The sequence below is a fragment of the Somniosus microcephalus genome, chromosome 5 (assembly GCF_052327205.1).
Source record: "Somniosus microcephalus isolate GS21.2 chromosome 5, FLI_Smic_1.0, whole genome shotgun sequence".
Taxonomy (NCBI): Eukaryota; Metazoa; Chordata; class Chondrichthyes; order Squaliformes; family Somniosidae; genus Somniosus; species Somniosus microcephalus.
This window is the reverse complement of record NC_140991.1, coordinates 262,861,493-262,886,825: the sequence shown is the minus strand read 5'-3', so window position 1 is coordinate 262,886,825 and position 25,333 is coordinate 262,861,493. Positions and strand designations below refer to the sequence as shown.

The window sequence follows — 25,333 nt, the reverse complement described above, 5'->3', positions numbered from 1 at the left end:
TTAATATCCTGGATACTGATGCGAGCAATCCAGGAGAAAAGTCACAGGGGCAGTGTGGTTCTTTTCCCATTTTCTTTGAATTTTTTAATTTATTATTTATTTAGAGGCTGTTCGACTGGGTGAGGCGGTGTGGGAGGTCATGTGATGAAACCTCCAGAAATATGTCCAACCAGAGTTGGTAACCCTAATCCAAGTCACGTTCACTGGATTTCACTAAATCTGTTAGGAAGTATAATTTGTTTTGTGTGCAGAGATGCGCAGCAGATTTGAACTCTTCTCAATTTAGTCATTACTGAAAGAACAAAAGCAAATAATTTTGACAAATACATTACAAAATTAGAATGTATCTAGTTAAGTAAGATTACAGAAGTTTATGGTTTAGACATACTTTACCTACAAACTTTAAATAATAGCTAATTAAAATTATACAGAATCATTGTCTACCATTTAACATATGCATAAAACAAAATGATTAAAATCTGAAATAGTTTTGGGATACGAACCTTAACACAATTGCAAAAGTTGACAAATGTTATTTATCTGTACAAAAAAAGTAGACATTTAAAAAATCTATTGAAATGATTATGCAGAATATTTATTCCATACATAATTAATTCCACTATATAATAAACAGTTATTTAATATGGTCTTTATCATGGATGTAGATGTATAATTTTGATCCAAAATCACTTTCATTATTTAAGTAGCTAAAGTATCTCATGACATAAAACACGGAATGAGAATAGCCCATTTGTTCCAGCAAACTGTTCTTCCCACAAACCATGTTCAATCTTACCCATCATGGACAATATCCCACTGAATTAAAGTTCCTCATAAAGGCTCCTGGTTCTCAGCTTAGTTGGTGGTCCGGATGCTGCAGTTGGTCTCAGTGCCTCTGCGTTAGGGAGAGGTGGAAATCAGAGAGGGTTGCAGCTTCTGATTACTATCCAGTGGCAAGTAGTTGTGGATGTTATGGAAGGAGAGAGTCAAGCAGTATATCCCAATATTCCTTTCCAGTTTTGAAAGAGGGTTCACCCGAAACATCGACTCTTAATTTCTCTCCACGGATGTTGCCTGGCCTGCTGAGTTTTTCCAGCATTTTCTGTTGTTATTTCGGATTTCCAGCATCTGCAGTATTTTGCTATCGTATCCCAATATTTAGTTCGCTTCATTGAAATCAGCTGACTGGAAACTTTCAATTCATAATAAAATTACAACCAAATTATTTCCCCTTTGCTAATGGAAACCACTTTGGGTTTGTTTATCAGTTAGAAACCCCCAAAAACTCTTCGTTTACTGCAAAAATTAAAACGTGTCTGATTTAACTATCCTGCCATCTTTATTATAGGAATTTTTCCCTTGATATTTAGATTGTGGCTCATGTTTCCAGTGCAGAGACATTTAAATTAGAAGTTACTTAAATGATCACAAAGTCAATTTCCCAATGTTGCAGCGGATGGAATCACTGGTGATTCAAAAGAACAAAAGATAAAAGATAACAAAAGAAATTAAGGATAGTATTAGATCCAAAGAGGAGTCATATAAAGTTGCCAGAAAAAGTAGCAAGCCTGAGGATTGGGAGCAGTTTAGAGTTCAGCAAAAAAAGCACCAAGAGTTTGATTAAGAGGGGGAAAAATAGAGTATGAGAGTAAACTTGCAAGGAACATAAAAGCGGACTGTAAAAGCTTCTACAAGTGTGTAAAAAGAAAAAGATTAGTGAAGACAAATGTAGTTCCCTTACAGTCAGAAATGGGAGAATTTATAATGGTTAACAAGGAAATAGCAGAGCAATTAAAGAAATACTTTGGTTCCATCTTCACAGACGAGGACACAAATAACTTCCCAGAAATGCTAGGGAACCAAGGGTCTAGTGAGGAGGAGGAATTAAAGGAAATTAGTATTAGTAAAAAAATAGTGCTGGAGAAATTAATGGGACTGAAAGCCAATAAATCCCCAGGGCCTGATAATCTGCATCCCAGAGTACTAAAAGAGGTAGCCATGGAAATAGTGGATGCATTGGTTGTCATCTTCCAAAATTCTATAGATTATGGAACAGTTCCTGCAGATTGGAGGGTGGCAAATGTAACCCCACTATTTAAAAAAGGGAGAGAAAATGGAACTACAGACTATAGCCCAACATCAGAAGTAGGGAAATACTAGAGTCTATCATAAAGGATGTGATAACAGGACACTTAGAAAATATCAATGGGATTAGACAAAGTCAACATAGATTTATGAAAGGGAAATTGTGTTTGACAAACCTACTGGAGTTTTTTGAGGATATAACTGGTAGAATAGATTAGGGAGAACCCAGTAAATGTGGTGTATTTGGATTTTCAGAAGGCATTTGATAAAGTCCCAAATAAGAGGTTAGTGTGCAAAATTAAAGCACATGGGATTGGGGGTAATATACTGGCATGGATTGAAAATTGGTTAACAGACAGGAAACAGAGTAGGAATAAATGGGTCTTTTTCAGGGTGGCAGGCGGTGACTAATGGGGTACCGCAGGGATCAGTGCTTGGGCCCCAGCTATTCACAATATATATCAATGATTTGGATGAGGGAACCAAATGTAATATTTCTAAGTTTGCTGACAACAAAACACTAGGTGGGATTGTGAGTTGTGAGGAGGATGCAAAGAGGCTTCAAGGCGATTTAGCCAAGTTGAGTGAGTGGGCAAATACATGGCAGATGCAGTATAACGTGGATAAATGTGAAGTTATCCACTTCGGTAGGAAAAACAGAAAGGTAGAGTATTATATAAATGGTGATAGATTGGGAAATGTTGATGTACAGAGGGACCTGGGTGTCCTTGTACACCAGTCACTGAAAGCAAACCTGCAGGTGCAGCAAGCAGTTAGGAAGGCAAATGGTATGGCCTTCATTGCAAGGGGATTTGAGTACAGGAGCAAGGATGTCTTACTACAGTTGTACAGGGCTTTGGTGAGACCACACCTGGAGTAGTGTGCACAGTTTTGGTCTCCTTACCTAAGACAGGATATACTTGCCATAGCAAGAGTGCAGCGATGATTCACCAGACTGATTCCTGGGATGGCAGGACTGTCGTATGAGGAGAGATTGGGTCGACTAGGCCTGTATTCACTAGAGTTTAGAAGAATGAGAGGGGATCTCATTGAAACGTATAAAATTCTGACAGGACTAAACAGACTGGATGTAGGGAGGAAGTTTCCCCTGGCTGGGGCATCTAGAACGAGGGGTCACAGCCTCAGGATACGGGGTAGGACATTTAGGACTGAGATGAGGAGAAATTTCTTCACTCAGAGGGTGGTGAACCCGTGGAATTCTCTACCACAGAAGGCTGTGGAGGCCATGTCACTGAATATATTTAAGGAGATAGATAGATTTCTAGACACAAAAGGCATCAAAGGGGTATGGGGAGAGAGCAGGAATATGGTATTGAGACAGAGGATTAGTCATGATCACATTGAATGGCGGAGCAGGCTCGAAGGGCCAAATGGCCAACTCCTGCTCCTATTTTTCTATGTTTCTATGCTGACATTCATTTAAATGTGCTTTCTACAATGCCTGAAGAGCAAACACTGCAAGTCAATTCTACATTAATGGCCATCAATACACAACAATACGTTAAGATACTAATAAAACAAAAGCAAAATACTGCGAATGCTGGAAATCTGAAATAAAACAGAAAATGCTCGAAAGATATTCCAGAGATACTGTCTGACCTGCTGAGTATTTCCAGCAAGATACTAATAAAATTAGTATTGGTGCTGTAATTACATAATTACAATACACTTAGTACACAACTAGCATATTTTAACAAATATTTTTACTCCATTCACTATGTACCAACTGTTGTTTCTTATTCTTTACCTCCCCCACTTCAATAATCTAATTCCTCTGGTTCAATCTGACATGCTTGGATCATACCAGTAACTTCTTGCTTTGACGATCTGACACCCTTCATTATCTGACCAACGTTTTTCCTGTCTATGGCCAAAAAATGTTGGAAAAGTCCACGTTAGATACACAGGGGAGGTAGGAAGATGGTGATTTAAACATTTTTTTGCGTCTTATTAACAATGCATTTAAGCACAAGTGATGACATTTAGTGCTGTAGTAACTGTAACGAGGACAATTACATGTAACCGATATCTGGGGAATGGATTTTTACTGTCTTGAAGTTTTACAGAGAATTTCTCCTGTTCAGCTTTGAACTGGACAGTTTGATTTTTGAGTGAGCTGTTGAGAGAATGCTGGGTTTGGTAAACTATTTTATTAGTCAAAAGACACTAGATGAATCCTTAACCCCCTCATCTCCTCGTTGAGGAACCTTCTGGGGTTTACTCTGCAGTTGATGTTTAGAGAAGTACTAGATGGCTGAACAGCCTTGCATTAACTAGTCCAGATTATAGCCGTTTTACACTATCGCACAAAGTACGATCTACCCCCATGACTCAATTCAGACACACCCTGTTTAGTGCAGTCACATCCTCGGTCTCGTGCTACCTGACCCCCCAGTGCCTCCTCCTCCATTCAAATCAAACTCTACAACCTTCCCAGCTACTGCCAGGTTCCAGAAATCAGCCAGACCCCATCATTCAGCCCAAGTGCTACCAAGCCCCAGATATCCTCTTCACAGTACTGCTATACCCCAGAAACACCCCACTGCTACGAAAGTCCAGCACCTTCCACAAACCACAAGTACTGCTAAACCCCAATTACCCATGTCCAATCTGTTATATGATGCCTGCTATCTTTCTGTATATCCCAGGTTTTAAAATGCAAGATAAAGATTGAATGGGTAAAAGTACATGACTACTCATATACCAAATTCAATTCTAAAATACTGGTAAAAAAATCCCACAATACCAAGTAATAGAAATTTAACTTGACTTATTCAGTCACTGGTCATAAAAATACATTGCGCACTACATGGCATAAAACCCTGTTTATACAGCATTGCATCCTCCAACTCACCGTGAGCAATGCCTCGGAAGACCCACTAGTAATATCGTAAAAACAGTACATTAACTGCACACCAGACTTTGCACTTTATCACAGATACAAAACAATTTTAAAATCCTACAGCCTGAAAATAATTAGCACTTTACAATCTGCAAATGTTCCTGACCAAACAACAATTAATCTTATTGACTTCAGCTGCTGTTTGTTTAACAATCTGGCCTTAGAATAATACATTGTGCATGACATAGAGGTTGTGGTGACAGTAGACCTCCCTGGTCTGTGCATTGCGAGAAACCTGCATGAGACAATTAGTGTTACCTACTAAGCTTCCATGCACTTCTGGGAGAAGGGAAGAGATGGCTAACAATCAATTCAAATTGTTTTTCCTCTCATTGGCTTCTTGTGGAAGCATTTGCAGCTCCTTTCCAACTGTCCTTCCTCACTCAATAATTCCCAATTATACAGGCTAAGCAGATGGCTTTCCCTTCCAGTGCTATTTCAGGTGCTTAATATTCCCTCATTGCAGGTCACAGTTGATTGCACCGCCCATGCATGTCTGCTCCCCTCTGCAAGCAAGGTTGAGATGTTGAAAGTATCAGAAGCATATGCAGTGACACCAAAGTGGCTATCCTGAAGCCCATTGTGCCAGAGAGCACATATACATGCATCAGAGTCGGAAAATATACAAACTTAGCAAGGATAACATGCAGAATGTATACTGGGAATAGGGGAGGAAAATTACATCAGTTATAAGCAGGAAAAAGACAAAGAAATTAGGTGTTGGATTTTTTTGTCCAAACAAAGGGAAAAGGAATAGTATTAAATACAAACAAACAAAGATAAAGTGCACGTATTGCAATGCTCCGAGTGTGGGAAATAAACTGGGGCTATTAAAGCAAAATCTTGCATTTATATAGCGCCTTTCACCACCTCCAGATGTCCTAACGCACTTTACAGCCAATTAAGCACTTTTTAAACGCAGTCACTGTTGTAATGTAGGATACGTGGCAGGAAATTTGTGCACAGCAAGGTCCCGCAAACAACTTCTTAGGCAGTCCCTTGGAACCGAGAATGACTTGCTTCCACACTAAAAATTAGTTCTCAGGTGAGTCCAATGCAGGACCGGTCAGTCTCTGTCACAGGTGGGGCAGACGATAGTTGAAGGGGCAGGTGGGTGGGGTTCTTGGGTTGACGTGCGCTCCTTCCGCTGTTTTTGCTTGGCCTCCGCTTACTCCCGGCGAAGAGACTCGAGGTGTTCAGTGCCTTCCCGGATGCTTCTCCCCCACTTTGTGCGGTCTTGGGCCAGGGACTCCCAGGTGTCGGTGGGGATGTTGCACTTTTTCAAGGAGGCTTTGAGGGTGTCCTTGAAGCGTTTCCTCTGCCCATCTGGGGCTCTCTTGCCGTGTCAGAGCTCTGAGTAAAGCGCCTGTTTTGGGAGTCTCGTATCGGGCATGTGGACAATGTGGCCTGTCCATTGGAGCTGATCGAGCGTGGTCAAAACTTCGATGCTGGCCTGAGCGAGAACACGGACGTTGGTGTGCTATCCTGCCAATGGATTGGCAGGATCTTGCGGAGACAGCATTGGCGATACCTCGCCAGTGCTCGAGGTGCCTGCTGTACATGGTCCATGTCTCTGACGTATACAGGAGGGCGGGAATCACTACTGCTCTGTAGCCCATGAGCTTGGTGCAGGGTTTGAGGTCCTGGTCTTCAAACACTCTTCCTCAGGTGACCGAAGGCTGCACTGGCACACTGAAGGCGGTGTTGGACTTCGTCATCAACATCTGCCCTTGTTGACAGTAGGCTCCCAAGGTATGGAAAGTGGTCCACGTTGTCCAAGGCCTCGTCATGGATTTTGATAATCGGGGGGGGCAGTACTGTGTGGCGGGGGCAGGTTGGTAGAGGACCTTTGTCTTACAGATGTTTAGTGTAACAGCGATGAGACAAATGACCAAATCATCTGTTTTAGGTGTTGAATATTAGCCAGGAAGGGTGGGGTGGGGGGTAGAAAGAGGAAAGAATCCCTGCTCCTCTTCGAAATAGTGCCATGGGATTCTTTTACGTCCACCTAAGAGGGCAGATGGGGCCTCGGTTTAGTGTCTCCTCCAAAAGACAAAACCTCACAGTGCAGCGCTGGAGTGTCAGCCTAGATTTTGTGCTCAATCTCTGGAGTGGGTCTTGATCCCACAACCTTCTGACTCAGAGAAGAGTACACCACTGAGCTGGCACCTATGATGGACAAGAAATGCATGTTGAGGTGACATTGTCATTGAATAGATATGTGCTGAGTGTTGAGGCCATTTCTAATATAATCTGCAGTTAAGTTTCCAGTCCGGGAACAGTGGTTCTGGTTTTAACTTCAACACCACCAATTCTGAGGCATTGAAATTTGGATCTGCTTCAACAGGAGCAAAACAGCAGCCCTGTGGCAGAACCACTGAATGACTCTGGCTAACTGCATATAATTCTCTTTAACGATGTTCTAACGCCAGCCTAAACCTGTACCATTGTGTTAGGCATTACTGTGTTTTGTACATAGAGTTTGCATGTACAGGACGTGGCCCCTTTAAGAGCGTGGGAAAACGTGGGTGATATACCTATCAATTCAGTCCATGAAAAGCGACGAGTTAAGATAGTAACTATAGGTTTTTATTGGCTAAATAACAGAGCCCACCCTCGTGGGCGATCGGTTCCAACAAGGGAGAATACTAGCCAAGCGGTCACCTTTATACCTGGGCAAGCAGGCGGAGCCATGGGCGGAGTCAGCTGAGGTAAGCCCAGGTATAGCAGTGTGCATGGCAAGAGGTAACCTTGTGTATCGATAACAACAGTGTAAACAGTGATAACAACAGTGTAACAATAGTGAACGGTAACAGTGGTTTACCACATTCACCCCTTGTTTAAAATTGAGTCCGGCGGGGTGAAGTGTACTGCCAGTTCGTGTATGTCAGTCTCTCAGGAGGCCTCGTAAGCCTTTCTGATCGGCGCAGCAGCGGCGGCAGTGGTGCAGTATCCGATGGTAATGCTGGTGTCTGCGTGGTCGACGAAGGCTCCTGGGGTTCCAGCATGCCGTCTACAGGAGCTGGATTTGGGGGAGTGGTGGGGGGTAACGGTGGTATCTCGGGGGTGCCCGAGGGTGCGAGGTCTCGCAAGGAGACAGTGTCCTCCCGCCCATCTGGGTATGCCACATAGGCGTACTGGGGGTTGGCGTGCAGGAGGTCCACCCTCTCGACCAGGGGGTCCGTTTTATGGGCCCTCACGTGCTTCCGCTGCAAGACGGGCCCCGGAGAAGTCAGCCATGTTGGTAGCGAGGTTCCCGTAGTCGACTTCCTGGGGAAAACAAACATTCATTCATGGGGGGTGGCGTTAATGGCAGTGCAAAGCAGTGACCGGATGGAATGGAGTGCTGCCGGGAGGACTTCCTGCCAGCGAGAGATTGGAAGGCCCTTAGACTTTAGGGCTAAGAGGACGGCCTTCCAAACTGTCGCGTTTTCTCTTTCCACCTGGCCGTTCCCCCGGGGGTTGTAGCTGGTGGTCCTGCTCGCAGCAATACCTCTCGCGAGCAGGAACTGGCGAAGTTCCTCGCTCATGAAGGATGCGCCCCGGTCACTATGTATATAGTTCGGGAACCCGAACAAGGCGAACAGGTCGTTCAGGCATTTGATGACTGTGGTACTGGTCATGTCTGGGCAGGGGATGGCAAAGGGGAAACGGGAGTACTCGTCAATAATGTTGAGGAAGTACACATTACGGTTAGAGGACGGGAAGGGCCCCTTAAAATCGACGCTCAAGCGCTCGAAGGGGCGGGTGGCCTTGATCAGGCTTGCTCTGTCCGGCCTATAGAAATGCGGTTTGCATTCGGCACAGGTTTGGCAGTTCCTGGTCATGGTCCTGACCTCCTCGATGGAGTAGGGCAGGTTGCGGGCCTTAATGAAGTGGTAAAGTCTGGTGACCCCGGGGTGGCAGAGGTCGTTGTGGAGGGTCCGTAGTCTATCAACTTGCGCGTTTGCGCAAGTACTTCGTGATAGAGCATCCGGGGGGTCGTTGAGTTTACCAGGCCAGTACAAGATATCGTAATCGTAGGTGGAGAGCTCAATTCTCCACCTCAAAATCTTGTCGTTCTTGATTTTACCCTTCAGCTTGTTATTAAACATAAAAGCAACCGAACGCTGGTCGGTGAGGAGGGTAAATCGTTTGCCTGCCAGGTAATGCCTCCAGCGTCGTACCGCCTCCACAATCGCCTGGGCCTCCTTCTCGACAGACGAGTGTCGGATCTCAGGGCCCTGGAGGGTCCTTGAGAAGGCGGCCACAGGTCTCCCCGCCTGGTTAAGGGTTGCCGCTAGGGCGAAGTCGGAGGCATCGCTCTCCACTTGGAAAGGGATGGACTCATCCACAGCGTGCATTGTGGCCTTCGCAATGTCTCCTTTTATGAGGGAGAAGGCTGCGCCTGCTTCTGCTGTCAGGGGGAAGGAGGTGGACTTCATGAGGGGTCTGGCTTTGTCCGCATAATTCGGCACCCATTGGGCATAGTAAGCGAAGAGCCCCAGGGTTCTCTTCAGCGCCTTTGGACAGTGGGGGAGGGGAAGCTCCATGAGGGGGCGCATTCTTTCGGGGTCGGGGCCGATGACTCCGTTCTCTACTACGCAGCCGAGGATGGCCTGGCGCGAGGTATTAAACACAGATTTATCCTTATTGTAAGTGAGATTCAGCCGTTGGGCCGTACGGAGGAATTTCTCCAGATTAACATCATGGTCCTGCTGGTCGCGGCCGCAGATGGTGACGTTATCTAGATAAGGGAACGTGGCCTGAAGCGCGTTCTGGTCGACCATCCGGTCCATCTCCCTTTGGAAGACCGAGACTCCGTTGGTGACGCCGAAGGGAACCCTAAGGAAGTGGTAGAGGCGGCCGTTCGCCTCGAAGGCGGTATACTGGCGGTCCTCAGGGCGGATAGGGAGTTGGTGATAGGCTGACTTGAGGTCGATGGTGGAGAATACCCGGTACTGTGCAATCTGGTTGACCATATCAGATATGCGGGGAAGGGGGTATGCGTCCAGCTGGGTGTACCGGTTTATGGTTTGGCTGTAGTCGATAACCAGGCGGTTTTTATCGCCGGTCTTAACGACTACGACCTGGGCACGCCGGGGCTGGTGCTCCCCTCGATGATGCCCTCCTTCAGGAGTCGCTGCACCTCAGAGCTAATAAAAGCTCTGTCCCCGGCGCTGTACCGCCTGCTCTTGGTAGCGACGGGTTTACAGTCACGGGTGAGGTTAGCGAACGAGGGGGGCGGGACTTTGAGGGTGGAGAGGCCGCAGGTGGTACGCGGTGGGCGGTTTAAAATTTGCTGGTTGTAGACTGTGAGTGGGAGGAGGGGTCCACCGTAAGCCGAAGTGACACTTTGAAGGTAGCATTGGAAATCCAGCCCTAGTAGGACGGCAGCGCAGAGCTGGGGCAGGACGAGAAGTTTAAAATTTTTATATTCCGTGCCCCTAACCAACAGGGTCACTACACAGTAGCCGCTAATGTCTGTTGAATGGGACTTCGCCGCCATCGAGATCCGATGGCGCGCTGGCCGGACAGTGAGGGAGTAGCAGCTCACCGTGTCTGGATGAATAAAACTCTCAGTGCTTCCGCTGTCGAACAGGCAGGACGTGGCGTGGCCGTTTACTTCGATGTCCATCATGGACTTGGACAGATGATGCGGGAGAGCTTGGTCAAGCGTGACGGAGGCCAGTGTACGGCTGAGCGAGCTGCTGTAGTCTGCAGGCGAGGCGGTGGTCGGGTCTGGAGACAGAACGGCGGCCGAGTGCGGCGAACAAAATGGCGGCGCCCATGACGCGGGTCCCCACGAAGTTGGATAAAATGGCGGAGAAGATGGCCGCCCCCACAACTCACATGAGGCACTGCTGGCGTCTGTGGCCTTGATCAAAGATGGCTGCCCCCACAACTCACATGAGGCAATGCTGGCGTCTGGCTTTCCCCCTGCAGGCGTTTACAAAGTGGCCTTTCTTTTTACAGCCGGAGCAGGTCGCGTTCCTTGCAGGGCAGTGCGCCCTTTGGTGTCTCGCCTGGCCACAGAAGAAGCAGCTGGCGGCCCGATCGCGGAGGTCCGCTGCCACAGCGGGTCGCGGGGGTGGCGGTCCCGATCGATTCCGGGACACCGATGCCGTGGTGGGTCCCAGGGGTGGCGGTGCGAGGGGAATTGCGGCCGGAGTCGGGCCCGCGTCCCAGGGTCGCGCAGCACAGTACCTGGAGTACGCCTCGAGGTCCCGATGGGCCACTTCCAGAGAGCGAGCGAGGGCTGCAGTTGTATTCAAGTCAAGGTCCTTTGATTCGAGCAGTCTTTGCCGTGAGTAGTCAGACCAAAGGCCTTTCACGAAGGCATCGCGGATGTTCCCTTCAGTATTTTCTGCAGCCGTTACAGCTTTAAAGTCACAGTCCCTGCCGAGTGTTTGTAGCACCCGTAAAAATTCATCTACAGACTCTCCTGGCTGTTGCGAGCGGGATCTTAGGAGATGTCTGGCATACATAGAATTTACAGGGCTCCGGTACTGCTCTATCAGCAGGTTGAGGGCGTCCTCGTATGTAGCACGGTCCCGGATGAATGCAAACACTTTAGGGCTCACCTGGGCGGTCAGAACTCTTAGTTTGGATCCCGGAGGCACGCCGGATTCTCCCAGGTAGGATTCGAAACAGCTCAGCCAGTGTTCGAAGTCGAGGGCTGAGTTCGCTGCCTGTGGGTTTAGATCCAGGTACGGCGGTCGGAGGGCTCGCAGCCAGGCCGGCTGCTGTGGCTGTTGTAGCTGGCCGTTTGGCTGGTCGTTTGGCTGCTCCGATCCACTCATTTCAAAATTTAGCCAATAAAATTGATATACCTATCAATTCAGTCCATGAAAAGCGACGAGTTAAGATAGTAACTATAGGTTTTTATTGGCTAAATAACAGAGCCCACCCTCGTGGGCGATCGGTTCCAACAAGGGAGAATACTAGCCAAGCGGTCACCTTTATACCTGGGCAAGCAGGCGGAGCCATGGGCAGAGTCAGCTGAGGTAAGCCCAGGTATAGCAGTGTGCATGGCAAGAGGTAACCTTGTGTATCGATAACAACAGTGTAAACAGTGATAACAACAGTGTAACAATAGTGAACGGTTGTGAACGGTAACAGTGGTTTACCACAGTGGGCAAACACGATGACGTCACGTCGCAAACCACGGGACTGCCCATGGAGTCCTCGTGGCATCTCCGTTGAGTAAAGACCTGTTTAATTGTTCTCGTGTCGATCGCCGTTATTCGTAGGAATTCGTTAATTCCTACAGCCCGGCCTCACTGGAGGCTTCCCATTCAACCAAGCTCCTGGATTTTCGGTTGGGTAAGAACCTCCATATATAATGTTCATTAGTCACGTGCAATAGGTTGTGGTCCAAGCTACCTTCAGAAGCGGCCTCTGCACCTACTTAACTTACCATTGGCTGCCCACACTTGGATCTGCATCATCAAAGTAAACTCACTGGACAAAGTTCAAATAAAGTGAAACCAAATTTAATATCCTAGAACTGATGAGTATAGGAAATTGGTTGTTAAATTATATACATTCTCCTTACATACAGGCAACAATCAATGCATGTTTATTATAAACAATATTAGAATCCTGACTATCATATATATACACACACACAAACTTTAAACTGCATGACTCCATTAACATTACAACTTGTAAAGTTATTACATTTAAGAAGTGTTTCTCAGCAATTCTTCCCCAGAGAGCAGAGTTCTCCTGTCCAATATTTACCAACCAGTGTCACACACAAAGCATCAAGGCCTCTGACTAGAATCAGCCCAAGAATGTCCTCATCTGCACTGCTCGAATGGGACTGCTCTAAAACTTTTATATATTTTTAAATTGCTGTTGTCGAAATCTGCAAAGATTCAGATAATATTTAAATTCCAACTAGTTTAGCCCTCGTGACCCACAGCACAATGTTATCATTGCTGTATGCTGTGACACCGGGGGAGGGGGGGGGGAAGGGGAGAGGCGGAGGGTTGGAAAATTAAAAAGTGTATCTGGGGAAGTGGCAGAAAAACTGCAGTAACTTTTAAACCACATCAAATGCTTATGCAAGTTTTAGCAACATCTATCTGAAGGTTAGCCATTTTGATTTTTAGAGTTAAAAATTGGAAGGTCATGTAGCTTTAAAATGGTGTGGTGTGGTGTATGTGCCTTAAAGGCACATACACCATAATTGCTCTTAAAGAGCCCCAGGTGTGCGTAATGCCGGTAATTGCCACTTGGGCTATATAAGCCTGTGTATTGTGTATATCCTTTAGAAACCCCCCCCCAGACTTGCTTAGTAAATACCTATGAACCAACTCCTGTCTTCAGTGTCTTTATCTACACACGGACACTACAACATGGAATGAACATGTAGAACCAAACACTTGTTTTTGCTTAGATCAAATCACATACAGAATCGACCTTTAGAAAAAGTTAAATGCCCCAGCAGTGTGAAATTTTAAATTTTGTTCATACTGTTGGTTTTTAAGCACAAACTCACATCAAATGGTTGATGCTATTGCATTTTGATAATGTCAGTGGACCATTTATTAATAATGACAGGCTATGATACCAAAGTTATTTATTTTTTCTGATTAATTTTAAATGCATGGATCTAACTTACATTCACAAACAAGTTTAGTTTCAGTGCAAAACGGAGAATGTTTCACACAGCCGCCAAACTTGGGAATGTAAATCTGGTGTGAAGGTCTGAACTGACTCCAATACTGAGTGAGACTCCCTCCTCCAGGGAGTCCTATTCCATTTCATTTAGGTGCCAGGTAAGGCTCTTACTCTTGATTCATAGAATGATACAGCACAGGAGGCCATTCGTCCCATCATGTCTGTGCCGGCTCTTTGAAAGAGCTTTTCCAATTAGTACCACTCCCCCGCTCTACAACCTGGCTCGTTTGTCAATTGTCTTAAATCTGTGTCCTCTGGTTACCTTCCCTCCTGCCACTGGAAAAAGTTCCTCCCTATCTACTCTATGTTGAACACCTGGATTCAGTTCACATTTACACTGTAACTGCAACATTAGTGCGGTGAAATCATTTCACACTGACACATTTGTTATATAAATGCATTTTCTAAACACACATGTGCAGTGATTGTACATTTCATTTCCATTTGTTCCTGCAGGATATTATGGATCCTCACATTGCCCCCTCACATTTCTTCTCCTGATTAAATTTTTTTTTAATTTTTTTTTTTAAACCCAACTGAGGAAGGCCAGTGACAATCCGCCCATCGAACATGGATCTGTGATTTTCGGTTGGGAACCAGCTAAAACTTGTCTTTGCCGAGTCACGAATATTTAATTAACAGACTGTTATACTATTGGGCAATTTTTGCTTTAGTAAAGAAGCCAGCGCAGACACGATGGGCCAAATGACTGCCTGCACTGTAAACCTCTCTGGTTCTACGGGAATGATGCAAAAGCAACAATCCCACGCTCCGAGAGAGGGCGGCTCAGAGAATCGGTGCTGTAGCTCTATCTCTGACTTGCACCCTCCTCGAGCCTGGCTCTCCTATTATTTCCTGAAAATAAACTGCAAATTTCTCAATATGCTTGCTGTCTAAATGGAGACAGTGTAATTTATTAAACACTAGGCAGTGTGCAGCATTAAAATAAACCAAATGGTAGATACAGAGCGATTTCAAGGCTGGAGTATTATGGTTTAGGGTATCATTGGCAATCCTTAGTCTCATTAATCGCTGTGTCTATTGTTCTCCATATGAAGTTCCATCAAAATTTTTTAATTGAAATTACAAATCAAACATTGACATTTTAAAAGGTACAATTTCTCACTCATTTCCACATAAAATACTTAAGCATTTGACAATATTCTTTATTGTACCATTAAAAATGAGCCAGTATGCAAGACTATTGATGCAATCAAAATTAAACTGCAGAAATGGTTTTCTTTTTACTTGCTTCAATCAAAATAATTTGGCAGAATACAAAAGAATAGTTTAGAACGCATGGATCAGATGCTAAAACAAAATTTGATGGGCTAAGTGTAATACTTACCAATGCAGAATCAAATTATTGCTGTTATGTTTGATCCATCTAACTGCTGATTAACTGAATATATTAAAAGTCAAGTGGCATAAGTAGCTCTACAGTTTGTACTTATAGAAACAATTGCTGTGAAATTGCAGTATCAGCAAAAGAACCCTCCAGGGCAGTTGTATAAAATTCAGCCCTCTGCTGTTTTAACAGAGGGATTAACCAGCTCATTTTACATCGGCCAGGTGTTCCGTTGAAGGAGGTCAAAAAAATCTCATCAACATATCCCTCTGTCGCCCAGCGTAACTTCAATCGCATTCATATAGAATCATACAGCACAGAAGGCCGCCATTTGGCCCATTGTGCCTGTTGGAAAGGGCTATCCAGTTAGCACTGGGCCTTTATAAACCACCCAACCAGCAGTCCCAGCACATGGTTCCAATGTTAATAATTCAGTTAATCTGGTGAACTTTTAGCTGGTTGGTGCACCGGATGAAAGTTGAATTTGCTATCCTTTCCTTTCTAAAGAGGGTAACTCAAATCCGTAAAATGGTTCCCCTACTGTTGTTCACACTATACTACAGCTTCACTGAACCTGTAATCAAATCAGTGCATCTTTTTTTCCTCTTGCTCTATCTGGATGTCAAGATTCAAACTTTATACATACAAGCCACCATGGTATAGTGTTGGCAGCCATAGCTCATGTTATCTGGTTCAGCATATGGTTGCTGACCCACTGCTGGCAAAAGTAAGTAGCCCAGTAATTCAAACGTGTGCCCCCCAATAAAAAATTGTTATTTAGAAGTTTCGCTTTTTAAATCGATTGAAGAGATGAGATGGTTGAATCTACTGAAACTAACTCAAGGCTGAGTATATTTTCTTTATTCTGAATGATCCTCTAACTTGAACCACATGGACTCTTAAACTACAGAGCGAGGGTGCGGAAAGGTTTCTTTGTGTTCTGATGACAACAATTAATTACAAAAAAAGTCAACCCCAAATTAAACTTGAGGCACTATCTGCAATATTGACCATGTTGTGGCAAACCCACTGGTAATAGATCACCGGAAAAATTAACAATTGTACGGTTCCCTCCTGCAGAGTCAAGAACTGTATTTTTTTTGTGTGTTTACTGTTTAAGCTTCATTTTGAGAAAAGCATTTTGGATAAAAATTCACTTTCAACTCAAATTAATTTGGGCAAAAGTAATTTGTAACTTGCAGTGCATCAGAATATTATCTACAGTTATACTGACCTATTGAGAAAACAGCACTACGATGGACAGGCTGATTTTTGTTACTACTTCACTAAACAAGCTATAAAACCAGAGATCTGTAACCGTTGAGGGGGGAGGGGGCTTTCTGTACGTTGTTCTTTTCAGAAGTAGGGCGGGTTCAATATGATTACACTGGATGAAGCGACACCATAAGTCAGTATTATGGGAATGGTTCAACGCTGGTTATCGCTGGAGAGCAGTTCCAGCAGAAATATTCCACCAATTCATATGACTTTCTTGGCACAGAATTTCACTACTACACTTTATAAGACTATCTGCAGCATAGCAAAACCATATACTGTGCAATGTTAAATCACAACAGTAGTATGACACCAGGTTTAACATTTGACTGAAATGGCAGTTTAAAAAATACTTAGTCATTGCGCCAAACCAAGAAACCCAAATCACCAATTTCGATTCCTCCCCAAAATGATTTGGTTTCCTTGCAAAAGCCAATTTTAACACATTGTGTCAATGGAAATAATAAGCTTGCTACAAGGTCATGAAAATAATTCATAAGGGGGTATTTAAAATTAAAAATCCAGGGAGATAAGAGGAGGAAGTGTACTGGCCAAAATGAGGTTTGTATTTGTAATGTATGCAAATTATTTTTGCAGGCGGCTGACCACCATGTCTTCCTAGACAACAGTTTAACTCCCAGACAGACATAGTCTACACCAACTGTCAGTATTTGCAAACATCAGTCATCAGTCAGCCTTTTCAGTTTGGATAGGGTGGCGAATATGGGGGTAGATCAGGCCTCTGACTGGGCATTGGTCACTGATCCCACTTGATGCTGCATTCACCTTCATCCACATATACTGTGCCTGACACTGGCACGCTGCCAGAAGTGGAGCGAGATAATGCAGGATAAGGGGTAAATTTAAAGGGATGTGGCCACTTAATGGCAAATGGCTGCATACGAGTACAAAAATGCCAGTAGCCTTTAAAAAAGCAGTTTATATTTTTTTAATATATATATTTCAACCTTTGCAAAAACTGTTTTAGGTAAGAAATGTTTGGTAAAGCCAGTGGCAGGCACAATAATTGTGGAGGAAGGAAGTCAAGTCTATGGAGCAGTGCAACAATCAAACCTGCTGCTGGCAAAGTGGAGGTAGTGCTGAATGAGGTGCTTGTGAGCAGTGTGGTCCTGCTTAGCTCAGCTTGGTAAAAGGTAGAGCAAGAGAACTGGAGGACACAGCTGACCGTTCCCACCACTGGCAAGGCCAGCTTTACAGTACACGTTGGCTGCAGGTGTACTCGCAGCAGATGCACAGCTCTGACTCTGGCTACAGGGAGCATCATTCCACAATGGTCACTGCCACTTAGGGGCACCTCCATCTGTAATCGGAGGTACGAGGATATGAGCAGATGGTCACACTCTGTCTTTGTAGTCAAGTGAAGCGCCTGAACTCAGTGTTTGATGGCGCCATTGCTCCTTCTCTTCTGCCAAAAAGCATAAGTGAAGTAGGATTCCCATTGTCCCAAGATGGTGTATTACCAAAAAAAAGGTGGCTGCACTGGATCACTTGGCACAAAGCATCGCAACTAAGTGGAATCGGGAAAAAATACACAAGACAAAAAGTTCAGAAATCATCTCAAAACACTCTTTAAATGCATACCCACAAACGGCACACTCCAGACACACTTTTACATGAGTGAGTAGATAAGCGAGTGTTATAAATGCTGGGAAAATACATGGATGTCTAAATGACAGCATTTGGGCTTGAGAGAATTGAATGGAACCTGGTGAGTGCGACTGACAACTTGGGCGGAGCGCTAAATGAGCAAATATCTGACTTAACGGACTTCCACACATTTTCTCTGATTGCAGATTTCTACTTTACACCGATCAGAAATCTAACCTTGCATGTTCCGGCTGGCCAGTTCCAGTATCACGGGTGTGCGAGAATGCTAAGTGTGCATTTGTGAACAAGTGATTGAGAGCTTCCATCTGATAAAAGCAAAACAAAAGCCAACATCTGCGGAAAGCGGCAGAAAATGTAAACACATACAGTTCTCTGAGCAAGTTATGTTACATTGAGGTGGTGTGTCATTACTCAAGTTACAAAAGCAATTGATTGATTAAATCACTTTTTAAAAAAAAAAAAGCAAATTATTCAAGTATGCACGAAATATCCATTTTAAAAAGTAACAAATTATTTGCATGAAATAGCCATAATATATAACCAAAAGCTTGTGTTTTGCATAATCCTAGGAAGCCAAACTGAATAGAATTAATTTCAATACTGAGCACATGGATTTACTATTGCAGAACAGGCATCAGCTTTAAAAGCAATTGATACCTTGAATATACAGAAACAAGCCATCAGTGTTAAAGCTTAAGTCTCTTTTTTCCCCCAATTTTCTTTCCCCTGGATATTTAGCTGAAGCTTTTCAAGATACAACATCTCTTCATTAAGCAAATCTATCCAGTTATGTTTCCGGAGGGAAGTTGATAACTATTATCAACCCACTGGTGCACGTTATAGTTTCAAAGGTAGATTGACTGCAAACCCTTTTCTTCAGACGGTCCAACGGCAGAACTTTCTAAAGCAGCCACACACACAAAAAATAGAAGTGTCACGAGGAAGAGACTAAAATAAAATGGCGACTGCCAATGGCAAAGTCAATTCTTTACTGCTTTTATCAATTTCAAGCTGCTAATAAAATGAAGATTTTGAGACATTAATTTCAAAGTTGTGCAAAGTTCTGATGTGGAACTTGTGAGTCAATCAAGACACACATTTTAAAGACCGCAGTGTCAACTGTCAGAGAAGATTAATTCCCAAGACCTAGTCATTTCCTGTATTTCATTACACTGGCAGGTACAGTACTGTAAATGTGCTCATTCTCAACTCAGCTCCTAATAAGATCAGTGACTTCAGAGTGCAGACAGCAACAGGTGTTTTCTTCTCCCCTCCTTCTGAATGATGCAGAACCCCAACAAATTGGAGTAGCAGATTGAAAAAATTAGAGAAGTCTTCCGCGGTGTCCTCATCTCGCTCCATTTCTCTTTACCACAATAGTCCCAGCTACGATATCGTAGGCCGTGCGATTGTGTTGAAAGAAAAGCAATGTAACAAAGGCAGGGAAAAAGAAGGCAATGGAAAAATTCTTGATCAACGCTCGTATTGCAGACCTGTTGCAAATGACAACAAAAAAATTGACAATAAATAAGGGACAATTTATTCCTGGATTCCTTTTGAAATCAGATTTGTCACTTTCCACACAACTTCTTTAAAAAATAGTTTCAGTTTATTGTTTCAATTACTCCTGCATTTCTTCAAGATCAGTGCATGAATTCATTACAGATTACATAGAATTTACAGCATAGAAACACTCGGCCCCAACTGGTCTGTGCTGGTGTTTATGCTCCACACGAGCCTCCTCTCACCTACTTCATCTCGCCCTATCAACATATCCTTCTATCCCTTTCTTTCCTCAACCACTCCCTGTGGTAGCGAGTTCCACATTCTAACCATTCTGTGGTGAATTCCTTATTTGATTTATTAGTGACTATCTTATATTTATGACCCCTAGTTTTGGATTCATCTAAAAGATAGCAGTCTCTTTCATATATCAGAATATATAAAAATAATAGAAGTCTCTTCTTAACAATGGGCAATACAGAACATAGTCCTACTCTTTAAATGTAAAGATAGATTTTACAAATCTGCACTACCAACACCACATATCGGGAATTTGGCTGCAGATGTGCCCGGTGGGATTTTCCCTCATTAATTTTAATGGATAATATAGCTCCTGCAAGTCGCGCTGACCGCCACGGCTGAATTTCCGCTATGCAGCCCTATCATGTGAAGTTTGGAGCATGAATTTCTAAAACAATTTCTTCAATAAATATACTGACTAACTTAATCCAACTGAAGAAGTTTAATACAAATTTTAATGCATTATTAAAAAGATGCTTCCTGTCTTTTTGGGCCACACAGGCGTGAAACACCGAGCTTGGAGGGCATGTAACATAAAACTTAAATCCCTGTTCCTTTTAATTTGCATATATCTCATTGTTAATTCTAGCAAATCTTGGTGTTTCAATTTAAGATTTATTCACTAATGAGGCAACAGCACTAAGCATAGCCCTTTTCCTCCAGGCCGATGAAACGCACAGACTTAGTGCAAATAGGTCAAGAGTTACCTGGACTTCAGGGCTTGCATGTGACCAGTGGTTTGTATGCCCTTGTATTAAATTGTAGCACATCAAAATTCAGACTACCAATTGGTAAAAATCACAAAAATGGATCCTGCACAATACAACAGGTATGTAGCCCACATGGGTCAAAACCTAAAAAGTTAAGCATCCCTCAAAAATTAACTTTCATAATTTGCTTTAAAAAAAAAAAAACTTGGCCTATATTCAAGCTAATCAGGTACTGTAACAAGCCATAATGAAATGCATAAAATCAATAACTTCAGGCACAGCAGGATAGGGAAACAGTGGACAGACTTTGGTCAGCATTCCTTGTTGGACTTACCTAGAATTTTACAGTACAGAAACAGGCCATTCGGCCCAACACGTCTATACTCCACATGAACCCCCTCCCACCTTACTTCATCTCACCCGATCAGCATATCCTTCGATTCCTTTCTCCCTCATGTCCTTGTTTTAACTAACTGACTCGCCGAACTCAATGAAGGAAACAGACTGCTTTCTCTAACCTTTGACCTGCACAATGGCTTTACCGATCCGGGGCCGGGGGGGGGGGGGGGGGGTGGTACTTTTTATTCCACCAACTACAAGAGGTTAAACATCCAATTTCACGTTGCCTTGAGCACTGCAACGCACAATATTGGGTGGCATGGACCTTGTAATGCATGTACCTTTAAGGGGGAGAACTACTTTTTACAGCTCATGTATACTGTAGTACCGGCAGTGACCACACCTGTATAACGTTGAGTAGTAATCTGTACAGTTCAGTTGCAGTCTGAGCCACGTTGAGTAAACACCGTTTGTACCGTTCTCCGCAGTCTGTGTCTGATTATACACGGACATAACAGTGGCGACGAGGCAGATTCGAACCTACCTGCAACTCTGCATCACCTCCCAGGGATTCGCTCCTGGAAAACAGTGGAAGAAGGTCGAGTCCAGAAGCCTAGTCATCCAGCGGAGATTTGAGCATCGCAGGGGAGGCTGTCAAGAGCCAGGCTTGGCTTTCCAGTCACGGTGGTCCAGCGAAACGGGCTGGCAACAGGTACTGCGCAGACCCTTCCCGGACAGCGGCGGGCTAGAGCCCGACCGAGCGGCACAGAAAAAGGCCGAGCAGCGTCGACGGGGGAGACAGACGAGAGAGAGCAGAGCGCAGCCGGTGTTCAAGGGCTGAGCAGCGTCAACGGGGGAGAGAGGCGCGCAAGAAAATGCGAGGCGCTGCCATTGCCACGAGGACCGCAGAGAGTGGCGTTGGCAGCAGTGCAGGAGCAGCGCGCGAAACCCACAGGGCGTCGCCATTTGCCACGAGGACCGCCGAGAGCGGCGTCGGCAGCAGCGCGGGAGACGCCATTTTAAGCCGCAGCGGGGAAGAAAGGAAAGCGCGGGAGACGCCATTTTAAGCCAGTCTAACCACACCCAAAAATGCCGAAGAGTGGCAGTATCACAGCGTTCGACAATGAAGTCGAAGATTGGACGACATATGTCGAACGCATAGAAGTATACTGCAAGGTGAATGAAGTGCCAGATGACAAGAAAGCGCTGGTATTGTTGTATTCAATGGGTGCAAAAACGTATGGCTTACTACGAAACCTAGTAACCCCAGAGAAGCCAGTAGAAAAGGATTTTGAAAACATAGTGTCAATCCTACAGGACCACTTAAACCCCACACCGCTGCTGATAGCAGAAAGATTTAAGTTTCACAAAAGGAACCAGCATAAAGATGAAAGTAATGCTGAGTATTTAACGGAACTGCGCAAGCTATTGAAACACTGCCAGTTTGGAACGGGACTAGCAGATACTTTAAGGGACAAGTTTGTGTGTGGGCTTCAAAGTGAAGGAACCCAGGAACGACTTTTATCTGAAAAGGACCTTACGCTGGAAAAGGCTTTCAGCATTGCGGTATCATATGAAGCAGCAGCACAGGGCGCTGCAGAGATACAACAGAGACCGCAAGAATATGGCACAAATGAAATGTCATATGGAACAGAGAAGTGCTATCGCTGCGGCAGAACAACACACGACCAGAATGATTGCTGGTTCAAAGACAAAGTGTGCAGACAGTGTGGAAATGTAGGACACATAGCACGAGTCTGCAGGTCGGGAAAGAAAACCAGCAATAAGAAACCGACCAAATGAAAGTACAAGAAGGTACATAAGATAACGGAGAATAGTTCAGACGAACAAAAGAGTGATAACGACTCCGAAAGCAGGGAACCGAGTTGTCTGAAACTACATAATGTGATCACAATAGAGGATCACCGAACCATTTGGGTCACTCTCAAGATAGCAGGAGTCCAGGTAAAGATGGAATTGGACACAGGATCAGCCCTAACAGTCATAAACCGACGGGACTACGAGCGGCTATTCTCACACATACCCTTGAGAGACACAAAAATTATTTTGAAGACGTACACGGGGCAAAAAGTCTACCCCAAAGGAAAAATAAGGGTGACCGTTATATATAACGGTAAGGAAACACCAAAACTAGACCTGTATGTATTGCAAGATGGAGGACCACCATTACTGGGCCGTGAATGGATCCGGAAAATACAACTGGGTTGGCATTCCATACAGGCACTGACTGTGGCTGACAAAAAGGATGACGACGTCACACCTGGGCGACTGTCAAAGATCCTAACTGACGCGAAAGAAGTGTTCCAGCAAGGACTCGGAACACTAGAAGGCATGACAGCGACGATTAAAATTGAAGAAAACGCAAGTCCAAAATTTTTTTAAGGCCAGACCGGTACCTTATGCGATCCGCCCAGCCGTCAAAGCAGAGCTGGAGTCTGGAACGTTCAGGTGTACTGTCCAAGGTAGACTGGAGCGAGTGGGCTACACCCATCGTCCCTGTGATGAAAAGGTCGTTGAGCAGCATGCCTGGGGAACCAAGGAAGGTTCGCATCTGTGGGGACTTTAAAGTAACAGTGAACCTGGTCCTTCACACCGTACAATATCCACTTCCGCGGATTGAAGATATTTTCGCCTCGCTATCTGGAGGGAAACGCTTCACTAAGATTGATCTGGCCCAGGCGTATCTGCAAATGGAGGTAGCAGAAGCATCAAAAAAATACCTCACAATCAACACCCATAACGGTCTCTACCAATACAACCGGCTGGTATTCGGGGTAGCATCAGCTCCAGCTATTTGGCAGAGGGCAATGGAACAAGTCCTGCAAGGGATCCCAGGGACCCAGTGTTATTTGGACGACATCCTGGTCACAGGCGAAAATGACAGTGATCACCTTGCCAACCTGGAGCAGGTGCTCACTAGATTGCAGGAATGTGGGCTCCGAGCTAACCGCCCCAAATGCGAGTTTTTGAGGAAACAGATCTCGTATTGTGGCCACGTTACCGATAAAGAGGGGTTACATACGTCCCTAGAGAAGATTGAGACTGTAGTCAAGGCTCCAGCACCGGAAAATGTGTCACAACTGCGGTCGTTCCTCGGGCTGGTAAACTACTACCATAAGTTCTTGCCAAATGTGTCTATAATACTACACCCACTGAACACCCTACTGCAAACTGGGGTGCCATGGAAGTGGAGTGACGAATGTAGACGAACTTTCCAGAAGAGCAAGACACTAATCACATCGAAAGAGGTATTGGCCCATTACAACCCAGCATTACCAATTCGGTTGGCATGTGATGCGTCACCCTACGGCATTGGAGCGGTGCTGTCGCACAAATTCTCGGACGGCTCAGAGAGGCCAATAGCCTTTGCGTCACGATCACTAACCTCAGCCGAGCGTAACTATGCCCAGATTGACAGGGAGGCCCTCAGCCTAGTGTGGGGAGTGAAAAAGTTCAATCACTATCTGCACGGGCAGAAATTCACCTTGCTGACTGATCACCAGCCTCTTGTCTCCATTTTTAATCCAAAGAAGGGCGTTCCGGTGATGACTGCGCAACGACTACAAAGATGGTCACTTTTTCTAGGGGCGCACCACTATGAGATTGAATATAAGGGCACGAAACAGCATGGAAATGCTGATGGGCTATCACGCCTGCCACTGCCTACTGCGGAGGAAGCACCAGCAGTGGATCCTGTCAAAATATTCCATTCGACTATAGTTGAATACCTACCGGTAACTAACGCTTGTATCGAAAAGGAAACCCGAAATGACCCGACACTGTCTCGGGTATATGATGTGACGGTGAAGGGATGGCCAGCACATGGTGACTCACTGTTGCCAGCATTCTCGACAAGGAGAGAACAGCTGTCAGTGTGCCAGGGGACCTTGATATGTGGATCCCGAGTGGTAATTCCACCCAAGTTAAGGGATAGAGTGCTCAATGAGCTTCATGAGGGTCATCTGGGAGGGGTAAAAATGAAAAGCCTAGCCAGGGCTTATGTGTGGTGGCCGGGAATCGATAAACAAATCGAGGACCTGACCAAGAGCTGCTCAGGATGCCAGAAAGTCCAAACTGCACCACCACAGGCCCCTCTACACCCATGGGAGTGGCCCTCATCTCCATGGCAACGGATTTTGCTGGTCCATTCATGGACTCAATGTTTTTAATAGCCGTGGATGCGCATTCGAAATGGCCTGAGGTCATCAAAATGTCCTCCACCACCACGGAGAAAACTATTGCAGTCCTACCGACCATTTTTGCCAGGAATGGCTTGCCAGAACAGATTTGCTCCGACAATGGACCACAGTTTGTGTCCGAAGAGTTCCGGAGGTTCTTGAAAAAGAATGGGGTAAGGCATTACACATCCGCCCCGTATCATCCAGCCACAAATGGGGATTGGCTGAGAGGTTCATACAAACCTTTAAGGCGGCAATAAAGGCTATGTACAATGACAACATTCCGCTGCAGCACAAGGTGGACAATTTCCTGTTCGCCTACCAGAATGCGACACATGCAGTCTGATGCGCT

The 25,333-nt window shown here is 44.9% G+C and overlaps 1 protein-coding gene across 2 annotated transcripts in view; it reads right to left on the bottom strand.

Annotated features, from left to right (window-relative positions):
• Window positions 1–620: 620 nt before the first annotated feature.
• fam8a1b (family with sequence similarity 8 member A1b) overlaps window positions 621–25,333 on the bottom strand; it is a 49,377-nt gene continuing 24,664 nt past the window's right edge. Inside the window, exon 5 of one of the 2 annotated variants that reach the window (XM_085988898.1) lies at window positions 621–895. In XM_085988898.1, the coding sequence (XP_085845024.1) occupies window positions 856–895 (40 nt within the window). In that variant the 3' untranslated portion in view covers window positions 621–855. Of the gene's footprint in view, window positions 896–12,467; window positions 19,424–25,333 lie in introns of those variants that run through there. The other variant, XM_085988897.1, reaches the window with a different exon arrangement.